Source organism: Oncorhynchus mykiss, chromosome 3, assembly GCF_013265735.2.
Source record: "Oncorhynchus mykiss isolate Arlee chromosome 3, USDA_OmykA_1.1, whole genome shotgun sequence".
Taxonomy (NCBI): Eukaryota; Metazoa; Chordata; class Actinopteri; order Salmoniformes; family Salmonidae; genus Oncorhynchus; species Oncorhynchus mykiss.
The window spans coordinates 46,165,641-46,191,648 of record NC_048567.1 but is presented as its reverse complement, the minus strand read 5'-3'; the positions used below and the strand labels follow the sequence as shown (position 1 = coordinate 46,191,648).

General features: G+C 45.8%; 1 protein-coding gene across 4 annotated transcripts in view; it reads left to right on the top strand.

Annotated features, from left to right (window-relative positions):
* Positions 1-26,008, top strand: part of LOC110504150 (kalirin-like) — a 257,148-nt gene that overhangs the window by 143,560 nt on the left and 87,580 nt on the right. For all 4 annotated transcript variants that reach the window (XM_036974283.1, XM_036974281.1, XM_036974280.1 and 1 more), the window contains exons 10-16: positions 948-1,070; positions 7,034-7,225; positions 14,287-14,456; positions 17,150-17,324; positions 17,883-18,078; positions 19,510-19,676; positions 22,371-22,490. In XM_036974283.1, the coding sequence (XP_036830178.1) occupies positions 948-1,070; positions 7,034-7,225; positions 14,287-14,456; positions 17,150-17,324; positions 17,883-18,078; positions 19,510-19,676; positions 22,371-22,490 (1,143 nt within the window). The remainder of the gene's footprint in view (positions 1-947; positions 1,071-7,033; positions 7,226-14,286; positions 14,457-17,149; positions 17,325-17,882; positions 18,079-19,509; positions 19,677-22,370; positions 22,491-26,008) is intronic.

Here is a 26,008-nt window from a genome sequence, read left to right as displayed (position 1 = left end):
ACGATCAGGACAGGGAGGCTACACTTGAGGACAACAAGATAATTGAAGTGGGGCAGGACAGGCAAGCTTTGGTTTCCATTCCTTGAAGTGACCGTAGAGATAGTTATTAGGAAGAGAACAGAAGACTGACCAGGGTTCAAATACTATTTGAATACGAGCTTGCCTAGAGTGCCAGATTGGCGGGGTTTACAGTTTTGGGAGTATTCTGTTGGTTCCATCTCGCCAGGCAAGCACAGAGAAAGTATTTGAAAATATTTAAAACAGTGTTTGAGCTGATGTTTGCCAGGGAATGGTGAAAGTCACTGCCACAGGGTGCCGCTCGGCTCTGTTTCAGCCAGACGCTGTTCACAAAGCCACACAGATGATCTCATCTTATGACCTCTCATCTATTCATTAACATTTAGTACGGTAAATTCTGCCGTACTGGCTATTCCGCCAACAATGTACAGTCACGCAATGGGACTCTAGAGTGGAGTTATGCAAAGTTCACTGCACTTTTTGGCTACCTTTCGCACTGCACATTTGGCTACTTTCTCTTTGAATGCTGTCGAGATGAAATCATGTATTCCCAGTCTAAGTAAGTAAAAGCCTAGCAAAAGGAGAGGAAGCTAGACAATATTTCCGAGGCTCACGACCTCGTCTTTCCTCCAAGGTTTGGATAAAATCGGAATTCACTAAACCTCCTCTTCTTTCTCCTTGAAGATGGACTGCTAGGGTGACAAAGTGACAGTGGTGACAGATTCCTGGCCCTGAAGCCCACACATGTGTCTGACTCCTTTGTAGTCGGGGGGGGGGGGGGGGGGGCGGGGGGGGGTAACCTGGGCTGAAAACTGGTGAACGTGCATTTGTCTGTCTACTTAGGAGGCAGGGGGGAGTGCAGTAACACGCACTGAACACGCACTGAACACTGGTTAACATGAGTGTCTTTCTCTGTTTCACTTGTGCAGGTGATGGACTGGATAGAGAACCATGGAGAGGCCTTCCTTAGCAAACACACGGGCGTGGGCAAGTCCCTCCACCGCGCCAGGGCACTGCAGAAACGCCACGACGATTTTGAGGAGGTGGCACAGGTGAGAGTTCAACTATTTGTGCCAATGAGGAAATGTTTGCGGCCTTGCTAATAGTGTGTCATTGGTCATGCCCTGAATCATGTGAATCTCCTCCTTACATTGCTGAGGTGGAGTATCTGATCAAGGATCAGCTTCCCCACCCCCAAAACCTAACCTTAACCATTAGTGGGGAAAATGTTCAACTGACCCCAGATCAGAGTTCAGGGGCAACTTCCTCAGGCATTGTGGATGGCATTTTGAGGTTGAATTGCCTCATCTCTGCTACAATGTCGACAAAGGCTTCATTTTCTGCAGTATTATACTACATTTGAACCGCAGCATTGTACTGGATTTGAACTCTGTCGGCTGTTATGCTATTCTGTCTAATGTCAAAGTGCTGAGGTGTCAGTGAAAGGGCAGACCACTGAACACTGTTCCAAGAGAAGACATGGTCAATAAACTGAACACTGACACATTGTTACAACCAAATGACTTATGGTTCTATTGTCCTTTTAAAGCTTCCTATTACTACTGTCCTAGTGTTCAAATGCAATTCACAGATGGCAGATTTGTATTGTTTTGACGCAAGTTCTGCTATTATTCAGTGAGGATGTCAATTAAAGCTAGAATCCTTTGTTGATAAATACATTTTTGGACTTCTAAATGAATCATATACTGCATACCCAATGATCGTTGAAGAGTAGAACTAATGCATGTCTCGTGCTCTTCGTTCAACTGCCGTGTCCAGTCAGAACCCAAAATATACTTTTGTTTTACACCAATGTTTGTAAACAATCCTAAATGTAAACGATCACGGTATAGCCTAAAAACAGGGTTAAAACTGTACATTTGATATCATGGATGGCCATTCTTTGCATCCATATCTCTGTCTATGAATTTGAGAGTGTTTTCATTTTTCCAGCCCCGTCCCTTGGCTTTTAGAGACACACTTTTTTTTATTGTTTCAATTAAGGACTAGCTTTAAACTCCAAATATCGGAATGTCACGGTTTCCGTGGTTAGCTGTGATTGACAAGTGACAGAAAATGAGTGTTCAATGATAAATACATTCAGGCGTTTAAGAGAACCTTGTCATTTTAGCTTTTAGTGTGTTTTTAATGGGCTTGGCATGCAGGCTTGGTTTTTGCAGCCCATTGTAGCTGCAGTCCATAACAGTAAAGAGGCCAGAAGACTTAGACCAAGCAAGAACAAGCTGGAACCAGTCCACTGTGGAAATACACTTTTCTAATTTCATCACACAGACAAACTGCACAAAGTAAGATGTTCTGCTTTAATAGGCTATATGACTATAGGTCACAAGTAGTACACGAGTAGATAGCGCCTGCGTCACACCTGGCAACCTATTCCCTAGTGCAGTACTTTTGACTAGGGACCATAGGGCTCTGGTCAAAAAATAGCGCACTATGTTGGGAATAGGGTGCCATTTGGGACGCAGAGAGTATCTGATATCATCCAACTACCCGGCAACATAAGAAATGTACCCGGCAACATAAGAAATGTACCCGGCAACATAAGAAATGTACCCGGCAACATAAGACATGTACCCGGCAACATAAGAAATGTACCCGGCAACAAAATAAATGTACCCGGCAACATAAGAAATGTACCCGGCAACAAAATAAATGTACCCGGCAACATAAGATGTCCAGTAAATAAAATAATTTCCGGTCCCATTTCTTCTGCTTTGCTAACGGTAATGTAATGGTAGCAGCATGAGCCGTGACTAGTGATAACACCAGCGTTAAGGGGGATGGCTTTTGACGCTCAATGGATGTGCAATCCTGGATTTACGACAACGTTTTCGCCCCTCCTGATGATGGACAACGTGTCTGTCTTCAGGGCAAGCAGAGGTCTGCCGGTTGTGTCCCAAATGGCACGCTGTTCCCTATATAGTGCGCTACTTTTCATCAGGTCCCATAGGGCTTTGGTCAAAAGTAGTGCACCAGGGAATAGGGTGCAGATTAGGACAGTCTGAGAGGCCTGAACATTATTTACCCTATTTTCTAACCACGTACATCTCTCTGGGGAAAAGTGTACGAGATGAGGATGTTTAATTCCCCCCTACTCCTGAAGGATGGATCAAATGGCTTAATGAATCAAATAAAGCACTTCATATTGGAATATTTGAAATGTGAGCTCATTAAGACATGTACATATGGCACCATCATCTCCCCAAGACACCTCATCAAAGGAGATTGAAACCAAAGTCAAACCAACATTTTTTTTATTGGGGGGGGGGGGGGGGGTCAGACATGGCTAGACACATACGCCCACATAAGTTCACACGCAAACATACGCAGATGCACGCACGAACTCAAAGCCTTTAATTGATCTTCATCATAATAACTCATCCAAGGAGTTTAGAGCGAATAAAACATCAAAAGAGAAGGATGTTGAAAAATCCTAATGACACCACATTGAAATGACATCAGTTAATTATTCAGAGAGGTTGTGCTCAGATTCTATCTGCCATTGTAGATGGATCCCCCCCCCCCCCCCCCCCCCCCCCCCCCCCCAAATAGCCCGAATGGCACAAAGGGTGCAGCTCTCTAATGACTGTCCTCAGATGTATTCTGCCTACAAAACATGCAGTGTGGGATTTTGTTTAGGCTGAGCACTTCTTAATGGGAAAAGAGAGAGAGAGGCACAAAGCTTTTGTTTCTGGAATCTGGTTAACGAGCCCATAAAAGTGCTGCGCGTGGAACAGATTGAATAAAAGCGATACAGAGGGAATCTGGCAGTGTTAAAAAAAGACTAGGGAAGAAGAGAGATGACTCCAGCTCAGCCCAGCCATATCTGCAAAGGGAAAGCCTGAATGCCGTTATTGACTGCACCGCTCTGGAGGGATGAGATAATACGAAAGGACAAGGGAGGAGTTTTCCTGAACCGATGAACGCTATGTGCTGCCTGGCCTGGGTCGTGTCCCAAATGCCACCCAATCCCCCTACATAGTGCCCTAGGAATGGTGCGCCATTTGGGACGCAGGCTATGTCTAATGGTGTGGGAGGAGTGGTCGAGTGATAGGGAATTGACATGGAGAAGGTTTTTAACCGTGATCTAATTCGTAGCTGTTCTGGATTGTGCGTGTACTATTGAAAATGTAGATGTGTGGGTTTTAATACAGCCTTTACTCCACATCAGTAGATAAGTACACAAGAGCCCTCTAACTGTAATCCTGCTTACTGTATCCATGTCCTTTGAATTGACCCTCCCTCGCAAATATATCCACCTCCACAGCATGCATTAAGTCACACAGAGAAACCCATTTTGAATCTTCGTTTTTTACGGTCGATCAAAGCATGGCGTTCAAATGTTACATGTCAGCAGCCGCTATTAAACCTTGTCCAGTTTATTTGGGAGGAAAAAAAGATGGATTAAGATATTTTGAAGGGGGTGAAAAAATAATATGACCGCTTCAGAATTATTTGATTAACGAAAAAAGTATTAAGTGTTGTAACGACTCGGTAGGTGTGACTGGCTGGTGTGACTGGTTGGTGTGACTGGTAGGTGTGACTGATAGGTGTGACTGGTAGGTGTGACTGGCTGGTGTGACTGGTTGGTGTGACTGGTAGGTGTGACTGATAGGTGTGACTGGTAGGTGTGACTGGCTGGTGTGACTGGTTGGTGTGACTGGTAGGTGTGACTGATAGGTGTGACTGGTAGGTGTGACTGGCTGGTGTGACTGGTTGGTGTGACTGGTAGGTGTGACTGATAGGTGTGACTGGTAGGTGTGACTGGCTGGTGTGACTGGTTGGTGTGACTGGTAGGTGTGACTGATAGGTGTGACTGGTAGGTGTGACTGGCTGGTGTGACTGGTTGGTGTGACTGGTAGGTGTGACTGATAGGTGTGACTGGTAGGTGTGACTGGCTGGTGTGACTGGTTGGTGTGACTGGTAGGTGTGACTGATAGGTGTGACTGGTAGGTGTGACTGGCTGGTGTGACTGGTTGGTGTGACTGGTAGGTGTGACTGATAGGTGTGACTGGTAGGTGTGACTGGCTGGTGTGACTGGTAGGTGTGACTGATAGGTGTGACTGATAGGTGTGACTGGCTGATGTGACTGGTAGGTGTGACTGGTAGGTGGCTGGTAGGAAGGCATCAAGGAGGAACATTGACAGAAGCCCAACGCTTCTGGGGCACAGCCTAAACCAGGCTAGGCTGGCATATTTAGTCAAAATAAAAGGTTCACAAAGCTGGTTCTCAAACATGAATGGAAAACAAAACACTCTCCCACTCTCCTTAAAACATCTTCAGGATCAGACCCTTATTTTCAATTTCCGCCCCAAAAATGACATACCCAAATCTAACTGTAGCCTGTAGCTCAGGACCTGAAGTAAGGATATGCATATTCTTGATACCATTTGAAAATGTGAAATGAATGTAGGATAATATAACAGTTGATCTGGTAAAAGATAATACAAAGAAAAAACCAACCATTTTTTTTTTTTTTTTTTTTGCACCATCATCTTTCAAATGCAAGAGAAAGGCCATAATGTGTTATTCCATCCCAGGCACAATTTGGATTTTGGCCACTAGATGGTAGCAGTGTATGTGCAAAGTTTTAGACGGATCCAATGAACCATTGCATTTCTGTTCAAAATGTTGTATCAAGACTGCCCAAATGTACCTAATTGGTTTATTAATAACTGAATAACTTTGTGCACTCTCCTCAGACAATAGCATGGTATTATTTCACTGTAATAGCTACTGTAAATTGGACAGTGCAGTTAGATTAACAAGAATTTAAGATTTGTGCCAATATCAGATATGTCTATGTCCTGGGAAATGTTCTTGTTACTTACATCCTCATGCTAATCGCATTAGCCTACATTCGCTCAACCATCCCGAGGTCGGGACACCGATCTTGTAGAGGTTTTAACTGAACCTAGAGTTAGCCTTAACTTTAAAGAAAACTTTCTGGGCTGCTACTAGCTTCACTTGTAGTGTGTTCACTCCAGGGCTTCAAACAAATGTCTTTAGAGCTCAGCCTCCAGCGTCCAGCCAGGAGCTCCCCCGTGCTGAACTAAAGCAGGCCCTTGAATTTCTCCAGACTGTGTTGCAGCCTAATGAGGCCGAGCGGCCTCAGGTGTGGGCCGAGCCCTGCAGCCTAGCTTGCTGCAGCCTACAATGCTGGTTGTGGGGCGTGGCTGACACTCCATACAGTGGCTTTCCCCGCCCACATCACCGGGGAGCCACACTTTGGATAATCGAAAATGAGCCTTGTTTGGACTTCAGTGCCAGACAGACACAGTAGGTAGGGAGAGAAAGGATTTGAATTACATGACTGTGATTATGATGAGGCCCACAGTGTTAAATCTTCTCCAGGGTGAGTGTCACTAGGTAAGGGTCCCCATATGGCATCTTTATTCCTAAAAGGCCCAGAATGCATCCCAAATGGCACCCTACTGCCTTGCTAGTGCACTGCCTTTTACCAGAGCCATATGCACCCAGTGAATGTGCCACAACCTTACAGGAGGTGACCAGTTCCCGAGCCTTTGGGTCATCCCATCCTAGTCAGATCACCACGCTGCTACTTGTTACACGCTACATGCTAGCCAGGCATTAATCTGTCCTGCCCTGATGGCTGATGCTCTACGGACTTAGTCCCCACTGTCGTGTTGATCCAGAGACAACACTTGCCAAGCTGTGGGATTACCACATCTGGATAGCCAAGGATTTACCCTGCCACTCTGCAGAGTTTTGGGGCAATTTAGTAGTGGAGGCGCCCATCGGAGAGAGAGGTCTTGCCTGTTTGTGGTGGTGGAGGAGAGAGAGACAGGAGTGCAGTGGTCAGGCAAAGCATGCAGAGACAGAGTGCAGACAGACACAATTGTCAATGAACTTGGAGACCTCAGAGTTGCAGCCGGTAAGATCCTGTAGAGTGCACATTGCAGACCCAGTTCTCTACCCACTTGTGTTTGCGGTCATCTAATTGAGCTGCCCTTTTGTCTCCCCTGGGTACCAGAACACCTACACCAACGCAGACAAGCTCCTGGAGGCGGCCGAGCAGCTGGCCCAGACTGGGGAATGTGACCCAGAGGAGATCTACAAAGCAGCGCGACACCTGGAGGTCAGGATCCAAGACTTTGTCCGGCGGGTGGAGCAGAGGAAACTGCTGCTGGACATGTCGGTCTCCTTCCACACCCACACCAAGGAGGTAAGACCTTTGAACCCTGACCTGCATGATGGTTCATGCTCCCTGTCCTGGAGAGCAGTAACTTGGCACAGGGTTGAGACTCGGGGGTTGGCTTGGCTTATGCAGCCTCAAGATGCCCGTCTGCGAGTGTCGCTGATCGCTGCCGACAGACAGGGCATTCATACCAGCCGTTCACAGAGGATCGCACCCAGATTACTAAGGTATGCAGGGAGTCTTCTCTCTAGTTAGTGCAGCCTGATCCATGCCATATGTGAGTGACCAGCCTGGGCACCCTATTCCCTATATAGTGCACTACAATAGCCCACATCCCTGGTCAAAAGGTTGCTAATAGGGATGGACATTCTGTCTGTGTGAGGGCTACTTCACAGACCTACCACCATCTAATCTTAAACTCTTTAAAATCAGTGTCCAACTGTTATTTTTGATTTTTACCCCGATTTTGTGATGTTCACAAGTTCACAGCTCTATCTCTCTCTCAATTGAATTAAAGAGGCTTTATTGGCATGGGAAACATATATTAACATTGCCAAAGCAAGTGAAGTAGATAATATACAAAACTGAAAGTAACAACAGAAATGAACAGTAAACATTTCACTCACAGAAGTTCCAAAAGAATAAAGACATTACAAATGTCATATTATGTCTATATAAAGTGTTGTAATTCTGTGCAAATGGTTCAAGTACAAAAGGGAACATAAATAAACACAAGTATGGGTTGTATTTATAATGGTGTTTGTTCTTCACTGGTTGCCCTTTTCTTGTGGCAACAGGTCACACATCTTGCTGCTGTGATGGCACTCTGTGGTATTTCACCCAGTAGATATGGGAGAATCTAGTCTGTTTTCGAATTCTTTGTGGATCTGTATAATCTGAGTGAAATATATGTCTCTAATATGGTCGTACATTTGACAGGAGGTTAGGAAGTGCAGCTCAGTTTCCACCTCATTTTGTGGGCATTTTTCACATAGCAGGTCTGCCTGCGGCGGCCTTTCTCAATAACAAGGCTATGCTCACTGAGTCTGTACATAGTCAAAGCTTTCCTTAAATTTGGGTCAGTCACAGTGGTCAGGTATTCTGCAACTGTGTACTCTCTGTGTAGGGCCAAATAGCATTCTAGTTTGCTCAGTTTTTTTGTTAATTCTTACCAATGTGTCAATGTGTCTTTTTGTTTTCTCACGATTTGGTTGGGTCTATCTCTCTCTCTCTCTCTCTCTCTCTCTCTCTCTCTCTCTGTCTCTGTCTCTGTCTCTCTCTCTCTCTCACCCTTCCTTCCTTCCTTCCTTCCTTCCTTCCTTCCTTCCTTCCTTCCTTCCTTCCTTCCCTCTCTTTCTCTCTCTCTCTCTCTCTCCCTTTCGCTCTCTCTCTCTCTCACCCTTCCTTCCTTCCTTCCTTCCTTCCTTCCTTCCTTCCTTCCTTCCTTCCTTCCTTCCTTCCTTCTCTCTCTCTTTCTCTCTCTCTCTCTCTCTCTTTCGCTCTCTCTCTCTCTCACCCTCCTTCCTTCCTTCCTTCCTTCCTTCCTTCCTTCCTTCCTTCCTTCCTTCCTTCCTTCCTTCCTTCCTTCCTTCCCTCTCTCTCTCTCTCTCTCTCTCTCTCTCTCTCTCTCTCTCTCCGTGTTACTGAACAAGGGGTGGATGTGGTAGATGACCCTAGACAGCTTGCTGTTCTCCTCTCTTCCCCTAGCAGCTCTTCAGCGTGTAGTGTACTACTTTCGACCCGAACCCTACTGGCCCTGGTCAAAAGTAGTGTACTATAAACCCTACTGGCACTGGTCAAAAGTAGTGCACTATAAACCCTATGGGCCCTGGTCAAAAGTAGTGCACTATAAACCCTATGGGCCCTGGTCAAAAGTAGTGCACTATAAACCCTATGGGCCCTGGTCAGAATTAGTACTCTGTAAAGTAATACGGTACCATTGTCTATCCCCTTAATGCGGCACATCTTTGAGCACTGGGACAGGAGGAAGACATAAAAGGCCTGTGTACGCTGGGCTGGGTGACCACTGCTTGTTGAGGTCTTCTGATTTTCCTGACCAACCTATGAGCCAGAGTCATTATCCTGCGCTGCGGAGTACCACGATTCACCTGTGGAACCTCTGGAGCAGCGTGGAGGGCATTTGTTTGGTTCAGCTCTCCTAATGGAGCCATCATTCATCAGCTACACACACACACACACACCTACACGCACACATACACGCACACACACAGACACACACACACATCATTCGTGAGCCAGTCCCAGTGATCTATGAGAAGCAGTGGGAGTGTGGGTTTTCGGAGTCGCAGCCGTTCCACGCAGAGCAGAGAGTGACTAGGCAGAGTGATTGTGGGAAGTATCTTAGCGGAATATCAGACTGAGAAAAGGAAAATGGCAATGATTTGAAAATCGCACATTGTATGGGGCGTATACAGTATATATATGGCGTATATTAAACTGTTTGCTACCATTTTTAAGTCTCCACCTTGTACCCTTTCCAACAGCCCACTTTTCTTTTCCAAAGCCGATTTATGTTATTCACTGTGTTCGGAGCAGAGGAGCAGCTTACCTTCTGACTGGCTTGCTCCTGTCGACATGATGCATTATGGTAGATTGCTTATGGATGACGGGCTGCATCTTACATGGCACCCTATCCCCTATATAAGGCACCACACTCTTACAAAAAGGGTTCCAAAAGGGTTCTTTGACTGTCCCCATAGTAGAACCCTTTTTTGGTTCCAGGTAGAGCCCTTTTGAGTTCCGCGTAGAACCCTCTGCGGAAAGGGTTCTACGTGGAACACAAATAGATTCAACCTTGAACCAAAAAAGGGTTCTTCAAAGGCTTCTCCTGTGGGGACAGCCGAAGAACCCCTTTAGGTCCTAGAAAGCACCAATTTTTCTGAGTGCACTATGTAGGGAATAGGGTGCCATTTGAGACGTAGACCAGACCAGGAAATGTTGTTGGACTCAAAGTCTTTCTTTAATAGTTTACTTTTCAGGGGCTCGGAGAGCTTGGCCTGAAGACGCACACCAACCTGTGCTTAGATTGGCCTGAAATAAGACTCCTAGGGTCTGATTGTTATCCTGAAAGCCAAGTCCACATCCCTTATTGATTTAGAGACCAAGAGCATCCCAATAGCATCCCATCCCCCTTTTTCCTTTGAAGTGCACTACCTTTGACCTGAGCCCAATGGGTGACTATGTGCCCTGGTCAAAAGTAGTGCACTACATAGCGAATAGGGTGTCATTTGGGACGCTCACTACATAGGGCGGTGTCAGTAGTAGTGGTCTACGGAGATGGCATTGCTTTTTAAAAGCCTAATGAAACGAAATAGCCAGTTTACTGAGGGCACGCTCACTGCATCAGATGCATCACTAATGCCACCAAATCCCTGTCAACACCGGCTCAACGGACAATTACTGACAACTTTCAACTTAGTGTTACTCGCTTGATGTGGTGTTCACTGCCAGGGGGAAGTTTTGTTGTTTGTGTTTTCCTCCGCTCACGTAAAAGAAAACGATGCGCTCCGCCGAGCAAATGTTTGATTTACGGAGGGGTAATCACCTCACCGTAATGTATGAATCTTTTTCATTTCCCTCCTCTGCTTTCTCCTCGGCTGCCTCCGCCTTCTGCTCGCGCTTATGGTTCTATCTCTATATCGATTGACATTTAATATACTTTCTACCAGACTAACAGAAAGCAGCAATTAGCTAAAAGAAATAAGGTTTTAGGCTGCTGTGCTGTGTGAGCTGAAAGATACTAATTTGCATTCTGGACAGTGGTCCACATGGAGACATGGCCCGCATCCCAAGTGGTGCCCTATTTCCCTTTATAGGGCACTGCTTTTGACCACTTTCCATATACCATGGGCTCTGGTCAAACGAAGTGCACTTTACAGGGATAGGGTGCCATTTGGGACTCTCCCGTGAGTGCTCGGTCAGACTGTGCCGTCAAACAGACGAGGAAAGCAATCAGAGCCGTGATTTATCAATCACACAGAGGAACTGTTGGAAAGGCTCGGTGTGTTTGCCACATGTTCACTCAGGGCAATATTACGAGAGATGGCTGGGACAAGGCTTTTCCCAAACGGCACCCTACTTTTGACTACTTTTGACCAGAGCCCATAGGGGTCCAAACGTCTCACTCATGTGTTCGTTTAGGCTGCTTGATGTTGGCACCCTCGCCTCGTGTCCCAAATGGCAGCCTATTCCCCAGGAGCCCTGGTCAAACGTATTGCGGTGCCCCATAGAGGGAATATGTGCCATTTGGGATGCAAGCGAAATGAAGGAGGAGGATACTTCACTATGGACTCCACATGAGACATAGAGTATTGAAATGCTCTCAGAGAATGCTCTAAGTGTCTTCTGACTGGAGCATTTACATTAACCCAGGATTACAACTATTATGCACAACCTATTTCAACCCCAATCCCATGTCTTAATTCTGGTTCATGGTGAAATCTGTGTGCAAGTGTGACGTGTGTGTGCTCGTACAGTATATTCTATTACAGTATTACAGACCTGGGATTACAACTATTATGCACAACCTATTTCACCCCCAATCCCATGTCTTAATTCTGGTTCATGGTGAAATCTGTGTGCAAGTGTGACGTGTGTGTGCTTGTACAGTATATTCTATTACAGTATTACAGACCTGGGATTACAAATAGTATGCACAACCTATTTCACCCTAATCCTATGTCTAATCCTAATTCAGGTTTGTGGTGAAATCTGTAAATGCGTGGTAGCTGTGTGGTGCTGGCCATGCCCAGTGCAGCGCAACACAGCCAGGATCCATTAGCTGAAGCAGGAGTCACACAGAGAAGCATGTTTAATTCTGAGCGAGCTCAGATCAGTCATGGAGAGCGGTTACCATGGGAACCACCAAGATGGCAACGCCACTCTCTGCTTTATTCATTTATTTGTTTGTTAACCCCTTCAAAAAAGACACAGAGAATCCCCTCTGCATGTGTGTATAGTCACAGTCATGAGCAAAGTGAGCCAAAGTACAGGTTCGAGTGGAAATGATGACAGCGCCTGTGTCCCAAATGGCACCCGATATCCCTATATAGAGTGCTACCTTTGACCAGAGCCCTGTAGGAATGTGGATAGGGCCCCGGTCAGAATTAGTGCACTATAAAGGGAATAGGGTGCCATTTGGGATGGAGTACAGTGTCTCACTGGAGGGAGGTGATGACGTTAGTATCCTGAGGCGTGTTTCTTTTTTTTTGTTTTGTGCGCCATTCTTTTAGGAATGTGGTTCCTGGAATACAACGTGTCTGTTAGTGTCCATGAGTTGTGTCATGCTAGATCTTGCCGTCGTACTTATCTGGTTCAATGATTAGGCCACGCCTGTTTTGTCGACCTCATTGCAGTGTTGCAAACAACACTTGAGCATCCACTTGTGGTGCTCACCATCTTGACTCATTTCCATCTTCCAATTATTGTCTGTGGAGGAAGACTTAGCAAGCATTGTTTTATGGCTTGGTGCATTCGGGGTAAAGTGCTGTTATTGTCATGGCTAAAATAATGAAACTCTTCATACTAGATGAACTGTTATGAGAGTAACTCATTTCGCACACACACTGCACCCGGGGAGAGTGAGAAGGGCAGAGCAGCGTTGCTTTTACCATAATGTCCTATGAGTATGCTTTGAGGACCAGCAAGCCTAGCAGGCCAAATCTATGTCCAGCAAGTTCCTTTTTTTTATGTAAATAGGAAAAACCTCAACAGTGCATCTCAGTAGAGCTTGAGCTGACTGCGAACAGTGAGGGAGTCTGCATCCCAAATGACGACCCTATTCCCTATATGGGCCCTGGTAAAAAGTAAATCACTTTGTATAAGGAATAGGCAATAGGGTGCCATTTGGGACAACAATCTTGCCAAGCTAGAGTGTGCTGATACTGAAATGATGATGAAGCAGGTGCTGAACTTTGCGATTCATTCCCCCCTCAACACAACCAAACGTCTCCTGCCAATTTACTCGGATTATGCTCCAGGTGCTGTGTGTAATTGTGTATTCAAGCTCCTGTTCCCTCATTGAAATATTAAAGTGCAAGTTAATCTTTTTTTTCTGTGATTTCAAAAAATAAATAAATAAGTGGTGTAGTTTGAGAAATGGGCATCTATTTTCGGTGAGTTTTGAGAGCAGTTCTCTAATTGTGGAGATGGAAAAGGAAATGGATTTATTTCTTCCCCGCTGTCAAACAATTAGTCTAAAGAGAGATACAGTATGTGCTGAGTACTCGTCCTGCGTACGTATTATACATATGAAGCCACACTGAAAAGTTACTGTCTATTTTAATAAGTCAGTGCATTGCTGTTAGACAACTATTGCTGCTTAAAGCTTCACCCATTGTGTCCTTTACAGTCTGACCCTCAGGGTGTGAGTTATGTTGAGTTCTGTTGTAACGTCTCTCAGTGCTCTCTCTCTCTCTCTCTCTCTCTCTCACACCCTTCCTTCCTTCCTTCCTTCCTTTCTTCATTCCCTCCTTCCTTCCCTCCTTCCCTCCTTCCTTCTCTCTCTCTCTCTCTCTCTCTCTCTCTCTCTCTCTCTCTCTCTCTCTCTCTCTCTCTCTCTCTCTCTCTCTCTCACCCTTCCTCCCATCATCCTTCCCTCCCTCTCTCTCTCTCTCTCTCTCTCTCTCTCTCTCTCTCTCTCTCACCCTTCCTCCCATCATCCTTCCCTCCCTCTCTCTCTCTCTCTCTCTCACCCTTCCTTCCTTCCTTCCTTCCTTCCTTCCTTCCTTCCTTCCTTCCTTCCTTCCTTCCTTCCTTCCTTCCTTCCTTCCTTCCTTCCTTCCTTCCTTCCTTCCTTCTTTCCTTCCTTCCTTCCTTCCCTCTCTCTCTCTCTCTCTCTCACCCTTCCTCCCATCCACCTTCCCTCCCTCTCTCTCTCTCTCTCTCTCTCTCTCTCTTTCTCCCTCTCACCCATCTTTCCTCCCGTCATCCTTCCTTCCTTCCTTCCTTCCTTCCTTCCTTCCTTCCTTCCTTCCTTCCTTCCTTCCTTCCTTCCTTCCTCTCTCTCTCTCTCACCCTCCCTTCTTTCCTCCCATCATCCTTCCCTCCCTCTCTCTCTCTCCCTCCAGCTGTGGACGTGGATGGAGGACCTGCAGAAGGAGCTGTTGGAGGAGGTGTGTTCAGACTCGGTGGAGTCAGTCCAGGAGCTCATCAAGCAGTTCCAGCAGCAGCAGACGGCCACCCTGGAGGCTACGCTTAACGTCATCAAGGAGGGAGAGGATCTCATCCAGCAGCTCAGGTCAGTGCTGTATCTGCTACATTTAGGGTGATAAGGTTAGGAATGGGGGAAGCTGATCCTAGATCTGAACCTAGGGGAAACTTCACCCCGGGGTGTTACAGAGGCCTCCACCAGGGGACAGTGGGGAGAACTACAGGCTGTGGAAAAGGTTCTAAATGGAACTCAAAGGGATTCTACCTGGAACCAAAATGGGTTCTTCAAATGGTTCTCCTAGCACCTTTTTGTCTAAGAGTGTACTGTCAAGAGCGATGGAAATATGATGCCATTTCACCGCAGTCAACAAAACACACTCGCTTGTTTTATGGGCCACAGACCCATGTGTGGGAGAGAGTGTCAAGTGTCCGAGAACACATAGAGATTGCTGTACTATAAGGCTGTGTCCCATCCTATAGGGTGCCATTTGGGAAGCACTCGAAGTTCAATACTGCATTGTGATAGGTGTTGTAATTGCTAATCCACTCCAGGGGCGGGTGTGTTAACATTTTACAGCAGTGGGCTAAATCAGGGTCACACAGGAAAATGTCATTTAAAACCAAAGTATAAAACTATAAGACACCTGTACCATGTCAGATATAGGGCAATTTCTTTTCGGCTGTTGTTAAGTTTGCAATTTCATCATGTAAAAACTGACGCACAGGCATTTACCAGCCCTAACAACCAGGTTACATGTCCTATATGAGCTCAGATAGTCGGGGTGGAAATATTTGAAGTGTGTCCTTAAAAACCTGATCCAAAGTGCTAATTTCAGACGGCGCTGACGGGAATATTTAAGACCAACCTGTAACGCAGTTGGTTACGGAATTAACTTTGATAGCGGAGATCAGCCTATCCAGCCGTGCCGTGCCGATCACCGTTTATATGCGCATGGTACAAGAGTAGCCCAATGGACTTTTGGTGCCTGTATACTTTGTATTTAGAAACATAAAGAAAATATATATAATAATTCACATTTTGTTTTATTTCATTAAAAACCAAGCATAGTCTCCCCCTCCTCTCAATTAAGGCAGTTTTTTGTCTGCCCGATGCAATTGCAAAGTAGTCAAGACTGTGGATAAAAGGTTTGGCTCCTGATTATGTTCATAAAGCACTGGTCTATTTGGGAGCAGTATAACGGTGAGTGGACATTCTCCCTTTCTCTTTATGTTGGATCTCTGTCCAGCTACTGTGAAACGTTTGGATGTGTGTTAAAACCCTCCATATCTGCGTTGTTTTTATATTATACGCCCACGGGGAGAAATGATGGTGCCTGTAAGTGTGAAACAGCCTATTTAAAACAAGTTGTTGTTCTGTTAAAAATGTTAGACTTTTTAGAATTATTTGTTCTCTTTTTAGGCCTTAATCAAGAATTCATTTCATCTGGCTTATTGACAATGTCTGGCATGTCCATGATCAGCCATAATGCAATTTACAGTAGTCCTGACTCCTACGGCAGTGTGAATGCTGGCATGTCCATGATCAGCCATAATGCAATTTACAGTAGTCCTGACTCCTACGGCAGTGTGAATGCTGGCATGTCCATGATCAGCCATAATGCAATTTACAGTAGTCCTGACTCCTACGGCAGTGTGAATGCTGGCATGTCCATGATCAGCCATAATGCAATTTACAGTAGTCCTGACTCCTACGGCAGTGTGAATGCTATTGAAGCCGCTTAGAACCATGTGGACTGCAAATGGCTTCAAGTCAACGTATTTAGCAAAGATACTGTAGGTCTACATTTTGTCATTTCGTTTCTGTAAAAATATATATATATGTATTTCTGACACTAGGTCATTTGACCGCAGGAATGGACTACAGTGCCTTTACAGTGTGGGCAATTAGGCTATTCCATAGAGCTGCCTCGTTTATTGCATATTTTACAACCTCTCTTATTGAACACTTAACACCATGAAAAGAACACCCCCTTTGCGTCTATTTTGCTATTCTCTATAGGGCACTACTAGAGTCCTAGGGGCCCTGGTCAAAGATAGTGCGCAATAAAGGGAGGACGTTAATAGGTTGCCATTTGAGCCTTGGTCTTATTACTGCCTGTCTCACAGCTCAGGGTTCTCTCTCTCTCTCTCTCTATTCTCTCTCTCTCTCTCTCTCTTCTCTCTCTCTCTTCTCTCTCTCTCTCTCTCTCTATTCTCTCTCTCTCTTCTCTCTCTCTCTCTCTCTTCTCTCTCTCTCTCTCTCTCTCTTCTCTCTCTCTCTCTCTCTCTCTCTCTATTCTCTCTCTCTTCTCTCTCTCTATTCTCTATTCTCTATTCTCTCTCTCTATTCTCTCTCTCTCTCTTCTCTCTCTCTCTCTCTCTCTCTTCTCTCTCTCTCTCTCTCTCTATTCTCTCTCTCTTCTCTCTCTCTATTCTCTCTTCTCTCTCTCTATTCTCTCTCTCTCTCTCTCTCGCTCTCTCTCTCTTCTCTCTCGCTCTCTCTCTCTCTCGCTCTCTCTCTATTCTCTCTCTCTCTTCTCTCTCTCTCTCTCTCTATTCTCTCTCTCTCTCTCTCTTCTCTCTCTCTATTCTCTCTCTATTCTCTCTCTCTTCTCTCTCTCTATTCTCTCTCTCTTCTCTCTCTCTATTCTCTCTCTCTCTCCTCTCTCTCTCTTCTCTCTCTCTCTTCTCTCTCTCTCTCTTCTCTCTCTCTCTCCTCTCTCTCTCTTCTCTCTCTCTCCTCTCTCTCTCTCCCCCTCCCTCGCTCCTCCTGGGCTTCAGGGACGCTGCAATGTCCACCAACAAGATGCCCCACAACAGCTCCATCTCCCACATCGAGAGTGTCCTGCAGCACCTGGACGAGGCCCAGGGCCAGATGGAGGAGCTGTTCCACGAGAGGAAAATCAAACTGGACATCTTCCTGCAGCTACGCATCTTTGAGCAGTACACCATCGAGGTGTGAGAGGGAAGACGGCAGCTGGGGGAGGGGGGAGAGGGGGCTCAGGTGGCAGGTCGATGGGAGTGGGGGGGGCTACTGTGTACTGTGCCCATCTGCTGGCCACACAGTAATCTAATGATCGTAGCGTAAGGCTTGGAGAGACCTAATGTCAGTTGACTTTGATAGATAACTACGTGCAGTGCAGTGCTGCTCTCCTAGTATGTCCTAGACCTGAGTGCTGTGAATTACCATTGGGTTATGCAATGGTGTCATTATGAACTATAATATGGGGAGAGCTATATACTGTTCTTATAAATGTACCGTATGCCTAAGGGAAGAGATTTGGCTGTGGTATTGTTTCACCATATCATCTGAGCTGCACGTAATACTCTCAGTGTACCAAGCATCCCAGAGTAGGGATGCTGATCTAGGATCAGTTTTGCCTTTTAGAACACGACGGATCAGCACTCGTACTCTTGAGATGCTTGATACATACGGCACCCCCAGGTGTGCCATCCGGGTGTAACACTAACGACATTGTTAACCTCTGACCTTTGCCCTCTGCTCTCCCTGCAGGTGACGGCGGAGCTGGACGCGTGGAACGAGGACCTGCTGCGCCAGGTGAACGACTTCAACTCGGAGGACCTGACCCTGGCCGAGCAGCGGCTGCAGCGCCACACGGAGCGCAAGCTGGCCATGAACAACATGACCTTCGAGGTGATGCAGCAGGGACAGGACCTGCACCAGTACATCATGGAGGTCCAGGCCTCAGGTGAACACTGACAGCCACTCATATTGCGCAGCGATAGGGGGGGGGGGACACACTCAGCTGCATCTCTTTTTCTCCCTAATGACGCTCTTGTCACTGGACGTGTCTGTTCTGCATGATGTAAAGGTCGCGCAACTCACATGGTGTGTAGTTCTGCCATGAGAGTCTACGGCTACAGCTATGTCACCGGGCTAGGCGTAGAATGGGTTAAGAGAGAGGGACAGGAGAGTAAATGGGTAGGTTTGCTGCCCTGCCAACTCAGAGAGAGCAGCGGTCCACCCACCGGCCACCTGACTTGGGCTCATGTGGAAGGATCTGATGGTTGTGAGGGATGGAGGGAGGGTGGTAGCAGTAGAGGTTCAGAGGGGTAGTGGAAGTCTTATCTGAACATCGGTGGAGTTCACCATCTGGAGAGAGGGAGAGGAGTCAGGAATTAGGTTTGAAAAGCAAGGCTTCACCTTCCCCCTCAGCACAATCCTCTTACCCTCTTCACTGCACTGCATGGGGTTTAATTCTAGGCCTGGGCTGCATCCCAAATGGCACTCTGGGGAAGGCACTCAATCTGGGCCACCCTCGTGTGCCCTTCATGGACTGTGTGGTCTGTGACATCCCCCTCGTTCCTGTCCAAAGGAGACTTAAGCCCTCCAAAGGTGTGGGCTGGACTCTCGACAATATTTCCCCCTGGAAGATTAAATTAGCCCAGTGTAAGGGTCACATTTTAACCTGTACAGTATAGACATTTGTATCAATGTTTTTTGGAGTGGTACTCTTCCTCACTATGCCTGCGTCCTAAATGGCGCCCTATTCCTTTTGAAGTGCACTACTTTTGACCAGGGCGCACAGTGTGCCATTTGGAACGCACATACTGTTTTCTTGTCTCCTCAGATACACTTGATAACCCTGTGGTTTTGGGTAGTCCCAGTAATTACTTAATTAGACATTGAAGTGAAGTGTTGTCTTTTTAAGTCGGCTGATTTCATTCATTGAGAAAGAACAAGGCGGAGAGAAATTAGCTGGTGCTCATTGGGGAAGGACTAGTGCACTAGCTCCACCTAGTGGTCCAGTTTATATTACCTTATGAGGTCACTCCTATTGCACCGGCGAAACACTCAACTGTATGGGAGCATTCCAAATGGCACCCCGTTCACTATATAGTGTACACCTTTTGACCTGGGCCAGTAGGGCTCTCAACAATAATGCTAACCATCTCATTGGATTTAAAGTTTAGTTAAAAAAAAGACCAAAATAAATATCAGTTTTCCACGTGAATTCAACACCATCACGTTTCATTATTTGGTGGAAGTAACATGGGGACAACATTGTTTCAACCAGTTTGTCTGAAAACAGGACAAATGCATAGCTTCATGTATGGTATGTAACTACTTGTGTATGATTTCATGTCGTAATGACCATCGTGCCTGTGTGGTGTTCTAGGCATTGAGTTGACTGGGGAGAAAGAGGTGGATCTGGCCACTCAGGTCCAGGAGCTGCTGGAGTTCCTCCATGAGAAGCAGCATGAGCTGGACGTCAGCGCTGACCAGACCCAGAAGAGACTGCAGGAGTGTCTGCAGCTCCGCCATCTGCAGTCAGAGGTCAAACAGGTGGGTGTACACCCATGCTTATATATTATAGGGGTAACGAGGGCGAACTGGGCTGGTGAGAGTCCAGGGCTGTCTCAAACACACACACACACTCACGCAAACATACATACATACACACACACACGCAAACCCGCACGTGCAAATATACACGCACATCCACCCAGCAGAATGCACCCTACATCAAACAGTCAGTGTGTGTGCGTGGCTGCCAGCAGTGGCTCAGTGTTTGATCAATGACTGGCTTGTATTAGCTTCTTGGTGAAGACAGCTGTTCACTCCTCTCAAAGATTTTTGCCTACTGATCTGCCTGTATGGCCTAGAGTCAAATGTGAAGTCAATGTATGCCAGTGCCATTGAAAAACGCTCAACTCGATTATTGAATCACTTCTCAGACAGGCTAGTAATGTATTGTCTGTGTCAATCTGAACTTGCCTCTCAAATGTGACCCTATTCCTTATATAGTGCACTACTTTTGACTAGAGCCCTATGGACTACTTAGGGAGTAGAGTGCCATTTGGGACGCGTTCTGAGAGAGCAAGCTCTCTGGGGAAACTTCAATCTGAATGACAGTTTGACAGAGAGCACTTTTAGCTGTGTGCCTTCCTCACCATGCAAGACATATACAAACTGTGGAAATACAGAGGAGTAAAATCGTCTGGATCGCTCTCTCAAACTGAAGTCTGCCGGACCATCCGCGTAGCAAATCACCTCTTAAAGTCAAATGAAATATAGCCATAAATGATTCAGCCTCAATATCAATGCAAGTGGATATTTATTTGGATAAATGCTGCAGTTTCCCTAAATAATGGATGATATTTGTCGCAGTGCTAGTGACACACATAATGTACGCCACATGTAGATAGTCAGTAGAGTTACTGCTCTTGCTGTTATTGGCCGTTTCTCAAGTCTCAGGGCTCCCAGGGAAAAGAGATCTCGTCGTCCTCAGTCGTACTTCCCCGGTGAAAGTGTACCTCATATACACTTTATAAAGGAGAAATGAATGAAACAGTGTGCACTGTTAAATCAGTGAACCGACTCAGTGGCCTTGTGGTTGGAGTGTCCGCCCTGAGATTGCAAGGTTGGGGGAGTTCGATCCCCGGCCGAATCGTAGCAAAGACTGTAGGAATGGGAACCAATCCGTCTCTACTTGACACTCGGTGTTAAGGAGATAGATTGGAGGTAAGGCTCTGTCATAGACTAGTGTTCTGTTCAGGGGGTGTACTTGTACGTCAAGCTGCCTTACGCAACAGGAGACAGGCTCCTATGAGTCATTGCGGCTCGTTACTTTTTTACTTACTAGATGAATTACTCATGTTATGGCGTACTGCAAATCCCATCACCATTTGCAGTAGCGCTAGCTAGCCAGTGGTGAAAAATCTATAGCCATGCAGCCGCAATAACCCTACCACAGATGGTTGCTGGCTTCCCTCACACCGTCCGCAGTTTCTTTCCTCATCTCGCGCCAGCTTCCTTCTGCACTAATCTCATTTGGACGGTTGTAATTGAGGGCCAAACTGCTCTCACCGGGGACCTGGGAGTGAAGAGGCTCCACTTTGCATGACGCACTCTAATGGTAATAGGGCTGATTGCTGGAGAGTAGCTATGAAGGAGGCTTCTGGGACGGTGCCCAGTCCAGGTAGTGTGGTTGGTAATGGAGGGAGGGGAGGGGGAAAAGGTGTAGCAAAGGGAAGGGCTGAGAGAGGGAGAGACAGAGAGACAGAAAGAGAGAGAGAGAGAAAGAGGATGAGGCAGAAGGGAGGGAGGGGAAGGAAGGAAGGAAGGAAGGAAGGAAGGAAGGAAGGAAGGAAGGAAGGAAGGAAGGAAGGAAGGAAGGAAGGAAGGAAGGAAGGAAGGAAGGAAGGAAGGAAGGAAGGAAGGAAGGGAGAAAGGGAAAAAGAAAGAAAGGGAGAAAGGGAGAAAGAAAGAAAGGGAGAAAGAAAGAGAGTGGTACTGACGAGCCATATCCTCTGCATAGCCGGTCTCTGAGTTTCAGGAAGCTAGAGAAAAAAAATGATCCATATGTTTCTAATCCCTCATGGGATTCCTAAATGAACAGAAGGGAACACGTGTAATATGTAATCGTTAATATGCCCGTGAAGATTATAGTACTGCTAATCCTAGTTTATCCCCTTGTTTATGTTGAACTATGCCACCAAGCTGTGCTTTTATGAAGCGCAACTAACTATACCAAAGCTCTGTGTGCCTCTAGTTTGATCTCATGCTTTATTTTGGGATCGCATTAGATATGCATTACATAAGCCTGACTTTTGGTATTTCTAGGTCTGACTCAGTCTGTCCCTCTGACGTTTTCAACTGCCGTTTGAGGCGAACCATGACTGAGCATGTTCATAGTCCTAAAAAAGTGACATTATTGAATACTGTATTGTGTTACGTTACACCAACCAGTTCTTCTAGCCACATTTGACCATAGCTTCCCGTGAGCTGATGGTTGCCCAGACCAGTGGTGTCTGGTGGCATTTTAAAGGTCAGGCTCATAGTTATGGCTGGAACGGAATCAATGGAATGGTATCCGACACATCAAACACATGGTTTTCATAGGTTTGGTACCATTCTATTTTAGCCATTATTATGAGACATCCTCCCTCACCAGCCTGCCTCCTCTGGCCTAGATCTAACTGTACTGTACCAATGTAAACTCTAAACTCCTCTCCTCTCTGTGTGTCCGCCCTGCAGGTCCTGGGCTGGATCCGGAACGGGGAGTCCATGCTGAACGCCAGCATGGTGAATGCCAGCTCGCTGTCAGAGGCAGAGCAACTCCAGAGGGAGCATGAGCAGTTCCAGCTGGCCATCGAGGTAACTGCTCCCCCCTCCCCAAAACCAGGCTGACTGACCAGGCTAATCACTGCAACGTGCGCTGTCATTAAACTACACACACACACACACAAGCATGCACGAAGTGTAAACACAGCTAAACGCAACGGCATATTTGGTGTGAACTCCGTATACCGTTAGGACACACACACGCAGATGCACGCACCCGCGCAAACATTGTCGGTCAACGTTACACAGGCTCAGGGGTGCACACACACACACACACACACACACTATCTCGGGGAAACAGTGCACTGGTTGTTTTCCTTCATCTCCTTAAATAGCTGCTGCTCTGAGCATGACGGCAGCGCCTCACACACAGGATGGGGCTGCTTGGTAAAGTCCTGTTTCAGCACCGACACACACACACACACACACAGCACGCGGGTGACCTGGCGCACAGTCTGGCTCTGCTGTGGCTCTGACTCCCAAGTAGTGAAGCCTGGATCCGGAGGCCTGTTCCAGCCCAAGAACCACCACCCAAGACTGTGTGTGTGTTTGCGTGTGTATACTTGTGTGTGTATATGTGTTTGTGTGGGTGCGTGCGTGCGTGCGTGTGCATGTGTGCTGAATCCTGTCCAGCACAGCTCTGGAATCGATTTGGGGGGAATGAAAATAAGCCCTTTAAGAACCTATTAGCAAACTTTAATGAAATCACTGTGCAGGGTGTAGAGGGAGTTTTCTTAATGTAATCACCATCCCTTCCTCTCTTTGGGGGAAACAAACGTATTTACCCTAGAAAGCCAACACAGTGGCCTATCACACACACAATCATTTTCACCCTCTCCATACATCAGGTTTCTATTGGGACCTATAGAGAGAAAGGGGCAATCTGGGATTCAAACGACAACACAGCGATACCCCGCCACTTTTTTTGTTAAACGGCTGAGGGATGAGGTAAAAACAAGCTTATATTTTGGGTACTGATGGGGCACGACAGTTGAACCAAACTCACGATGAGGCCTTTATTATTTACGGCAGGGCGGCAGGGTAGCCTAGTGGCAGGGTAGCCTAGTGGTTAGAGTGTTGGACTAGTAACCGAAAGGTGGCAAGTTCAAATCCCCGAGCTGACAAGGTACAAATCTGTCGTTCTGCCCCTGAACAGGCAGTTAACCCACTGTTCCTAGGCTGTCATTGAAAATATGAACTCGTTCTTAACTGACTTGCCTAATTAAATAAAGGTAAAATAAAAAGGTATATTATTTTATACGAATACAATTGCTCAGAGAAAGAGCTTCTGTTTAACTAGTGATACTTTTTTTCCCCCTCTCAAAATGATTGGCATTCCCTTTTTCCATCCCTTTCAATACCTTACCTTTCGAGGGTAACGGCACTGAGCCTTTTTTTCTCAAATGTTTTATGAGATTGAAGATCTTAGACCGTCCCGCCGTACATCCTTGATCATCCACCACCAGATTTTACAGTAGGTATGGGGTTCTTTTCTGCTTATGCGTTCCTTATTTCGACGCCAAACCCACCGCTGGTGTGCATGGCCAAAGAGCTCAATTCTCACGTCATCCAACAACATGTAAACAAACGCCTGGTGCTTTGGTCAGTTGACATGAACATTTTGCGTTTTGGCCACGCACACCAATGGTGGGTTTTGGAGCCTCTTCTGAGAATGCATCAGCAGACAATAACCTCATACCTACTGTAAAATATGGTGATGGATTTTTGATGTTTATGGGGCTATTTGGCTTCCACTGGTCCTGGGGCCCTTCTTAAGGTCAACGGCATCATGAACTTTACCCAGTTCCAGGACATTTTAGCCAAAAACCTGGTTGCCTCTGCTGGGAGGCTGAATCTTGGCCGCAAGTGGATTTTCCAGCAATACAGTAACCCTGAGCACACATCAACATTCACAAAGAAATGGATAATTGACCTCAAAATTGACATTTTGCAATGGCCATCTCAGTCTCTGGACATGAACACCATTGAAAACGTGGTTTGAATTGAAGATGTCAGTCCAGAAGAGCAGACAAAGGATATCAAGGATCTGGAAGGATTCTGTTTGGAGGAATGGTCTAAGATCCCTCCCAAAGTGTTCTCCAATCTCATAAAACATTTAGCAAAAAGGCTCAGTGCCGACATCCACGCAAGGTGAGGTATTGAAAGGTATTGAAAAGAGGGATGCCAATCATTTTTACCCATTCCTCTTTGAGAGGAAATATATATATATATATATATATATATACTTATTAAACTAAATATTTTTCTCTGAGGAATTGTATTAGTTTAAAATAATATAATTTTCTGTATTTGTGAGCATAAAATATAGTGTAATGGGTGCGTGTCGGTGGCAGGGAAGTCAGGCGCAGGAAAACAAACTTGGTATAAACAGAGTCGTTTAATAAGTTCTCATAAAACTCCAAAAACCAAAATATACAAAAAAAATGATATAAGCGGGTACAAAACCCGTCGCACACCGACACGACTTGCACATAACATACAATAAAACAATCTCCGACAAGGACATGAGGGGAAACAGAGGGTTAAATACACAACATGTGATTAATGGGATTGGAACCAGGTGTGAAGGAAGCCAAGACAAAACCAATGGAAAATGAAAAAATAGATCAGTGATGGCTAGAAGGTCGGTGACGTCGACCGCCGAACACCGCCCGAACAAGGAGAGGGACCGACTTCGGCGGAAGTCTTGACATATAGCCAGTATTTGTATTAATATACATAATACACTATTATACCGTCTTTTTTGCTCATCTTTATCAAGGAAATCATTTTGGACCTGATCGTATCAATAATTCTAAAAGTAAAACAAATAGAAGTAGCAATCATAGATGACCCTTTAAGGGACTTAAGTCTGGATTTACCTGATTATATCATATTAGATGCAAAATGGATGTTGTAAAAGTAACTACATTGACAGAGCGTTCTAGATGAACCAGTGACTGTTATGTGATATATACTCCTATAAGATTGATGCTTTATGAAAGGTTTATGGCTCTTGGTCCTATGCTTTCATGGGGAGTCAGCATTTCCCTGGCCCTCCATTAGCTGTGGACCAGAAACCTGGGATGCATCCCAAATGGCACCCTATTCCCTATAAAGTCCACTACTTTTGACCAGAGCCCTATGAGCCCTGGTCAAAAGTAGTGCACTATAAAGGGAATAGAGAGCCATTTGGGATGCGGAACTGCTTTACGTTATAGTTTAGGAAGGCTTCTAGAGTTAGGTAATGGGACTCATGTAGAAAATAAATTCCTTGTTTGTTATGTAACGGTACATTTTCTTCTCGTTCCTTTTCTGCAGATATTTTCAATGGATTTTTCATTCAAAGGACACACTCAATTGCTCGTATTCCCTTTGGAAACAATTCCTCCTTTTTTGGGTGTATGATAGCACATAAGTTGTAATGTTTTTTGATTAAGTAGTAACTTAAAGTTAAACGCTGTGCTCATTCTTGTGTAAGTGCAGAAATGTTGAATTACTCTTGACGGCTTTATTTCCTTTTCTCCTGTATTAGCTTTCTCTGGTGGATT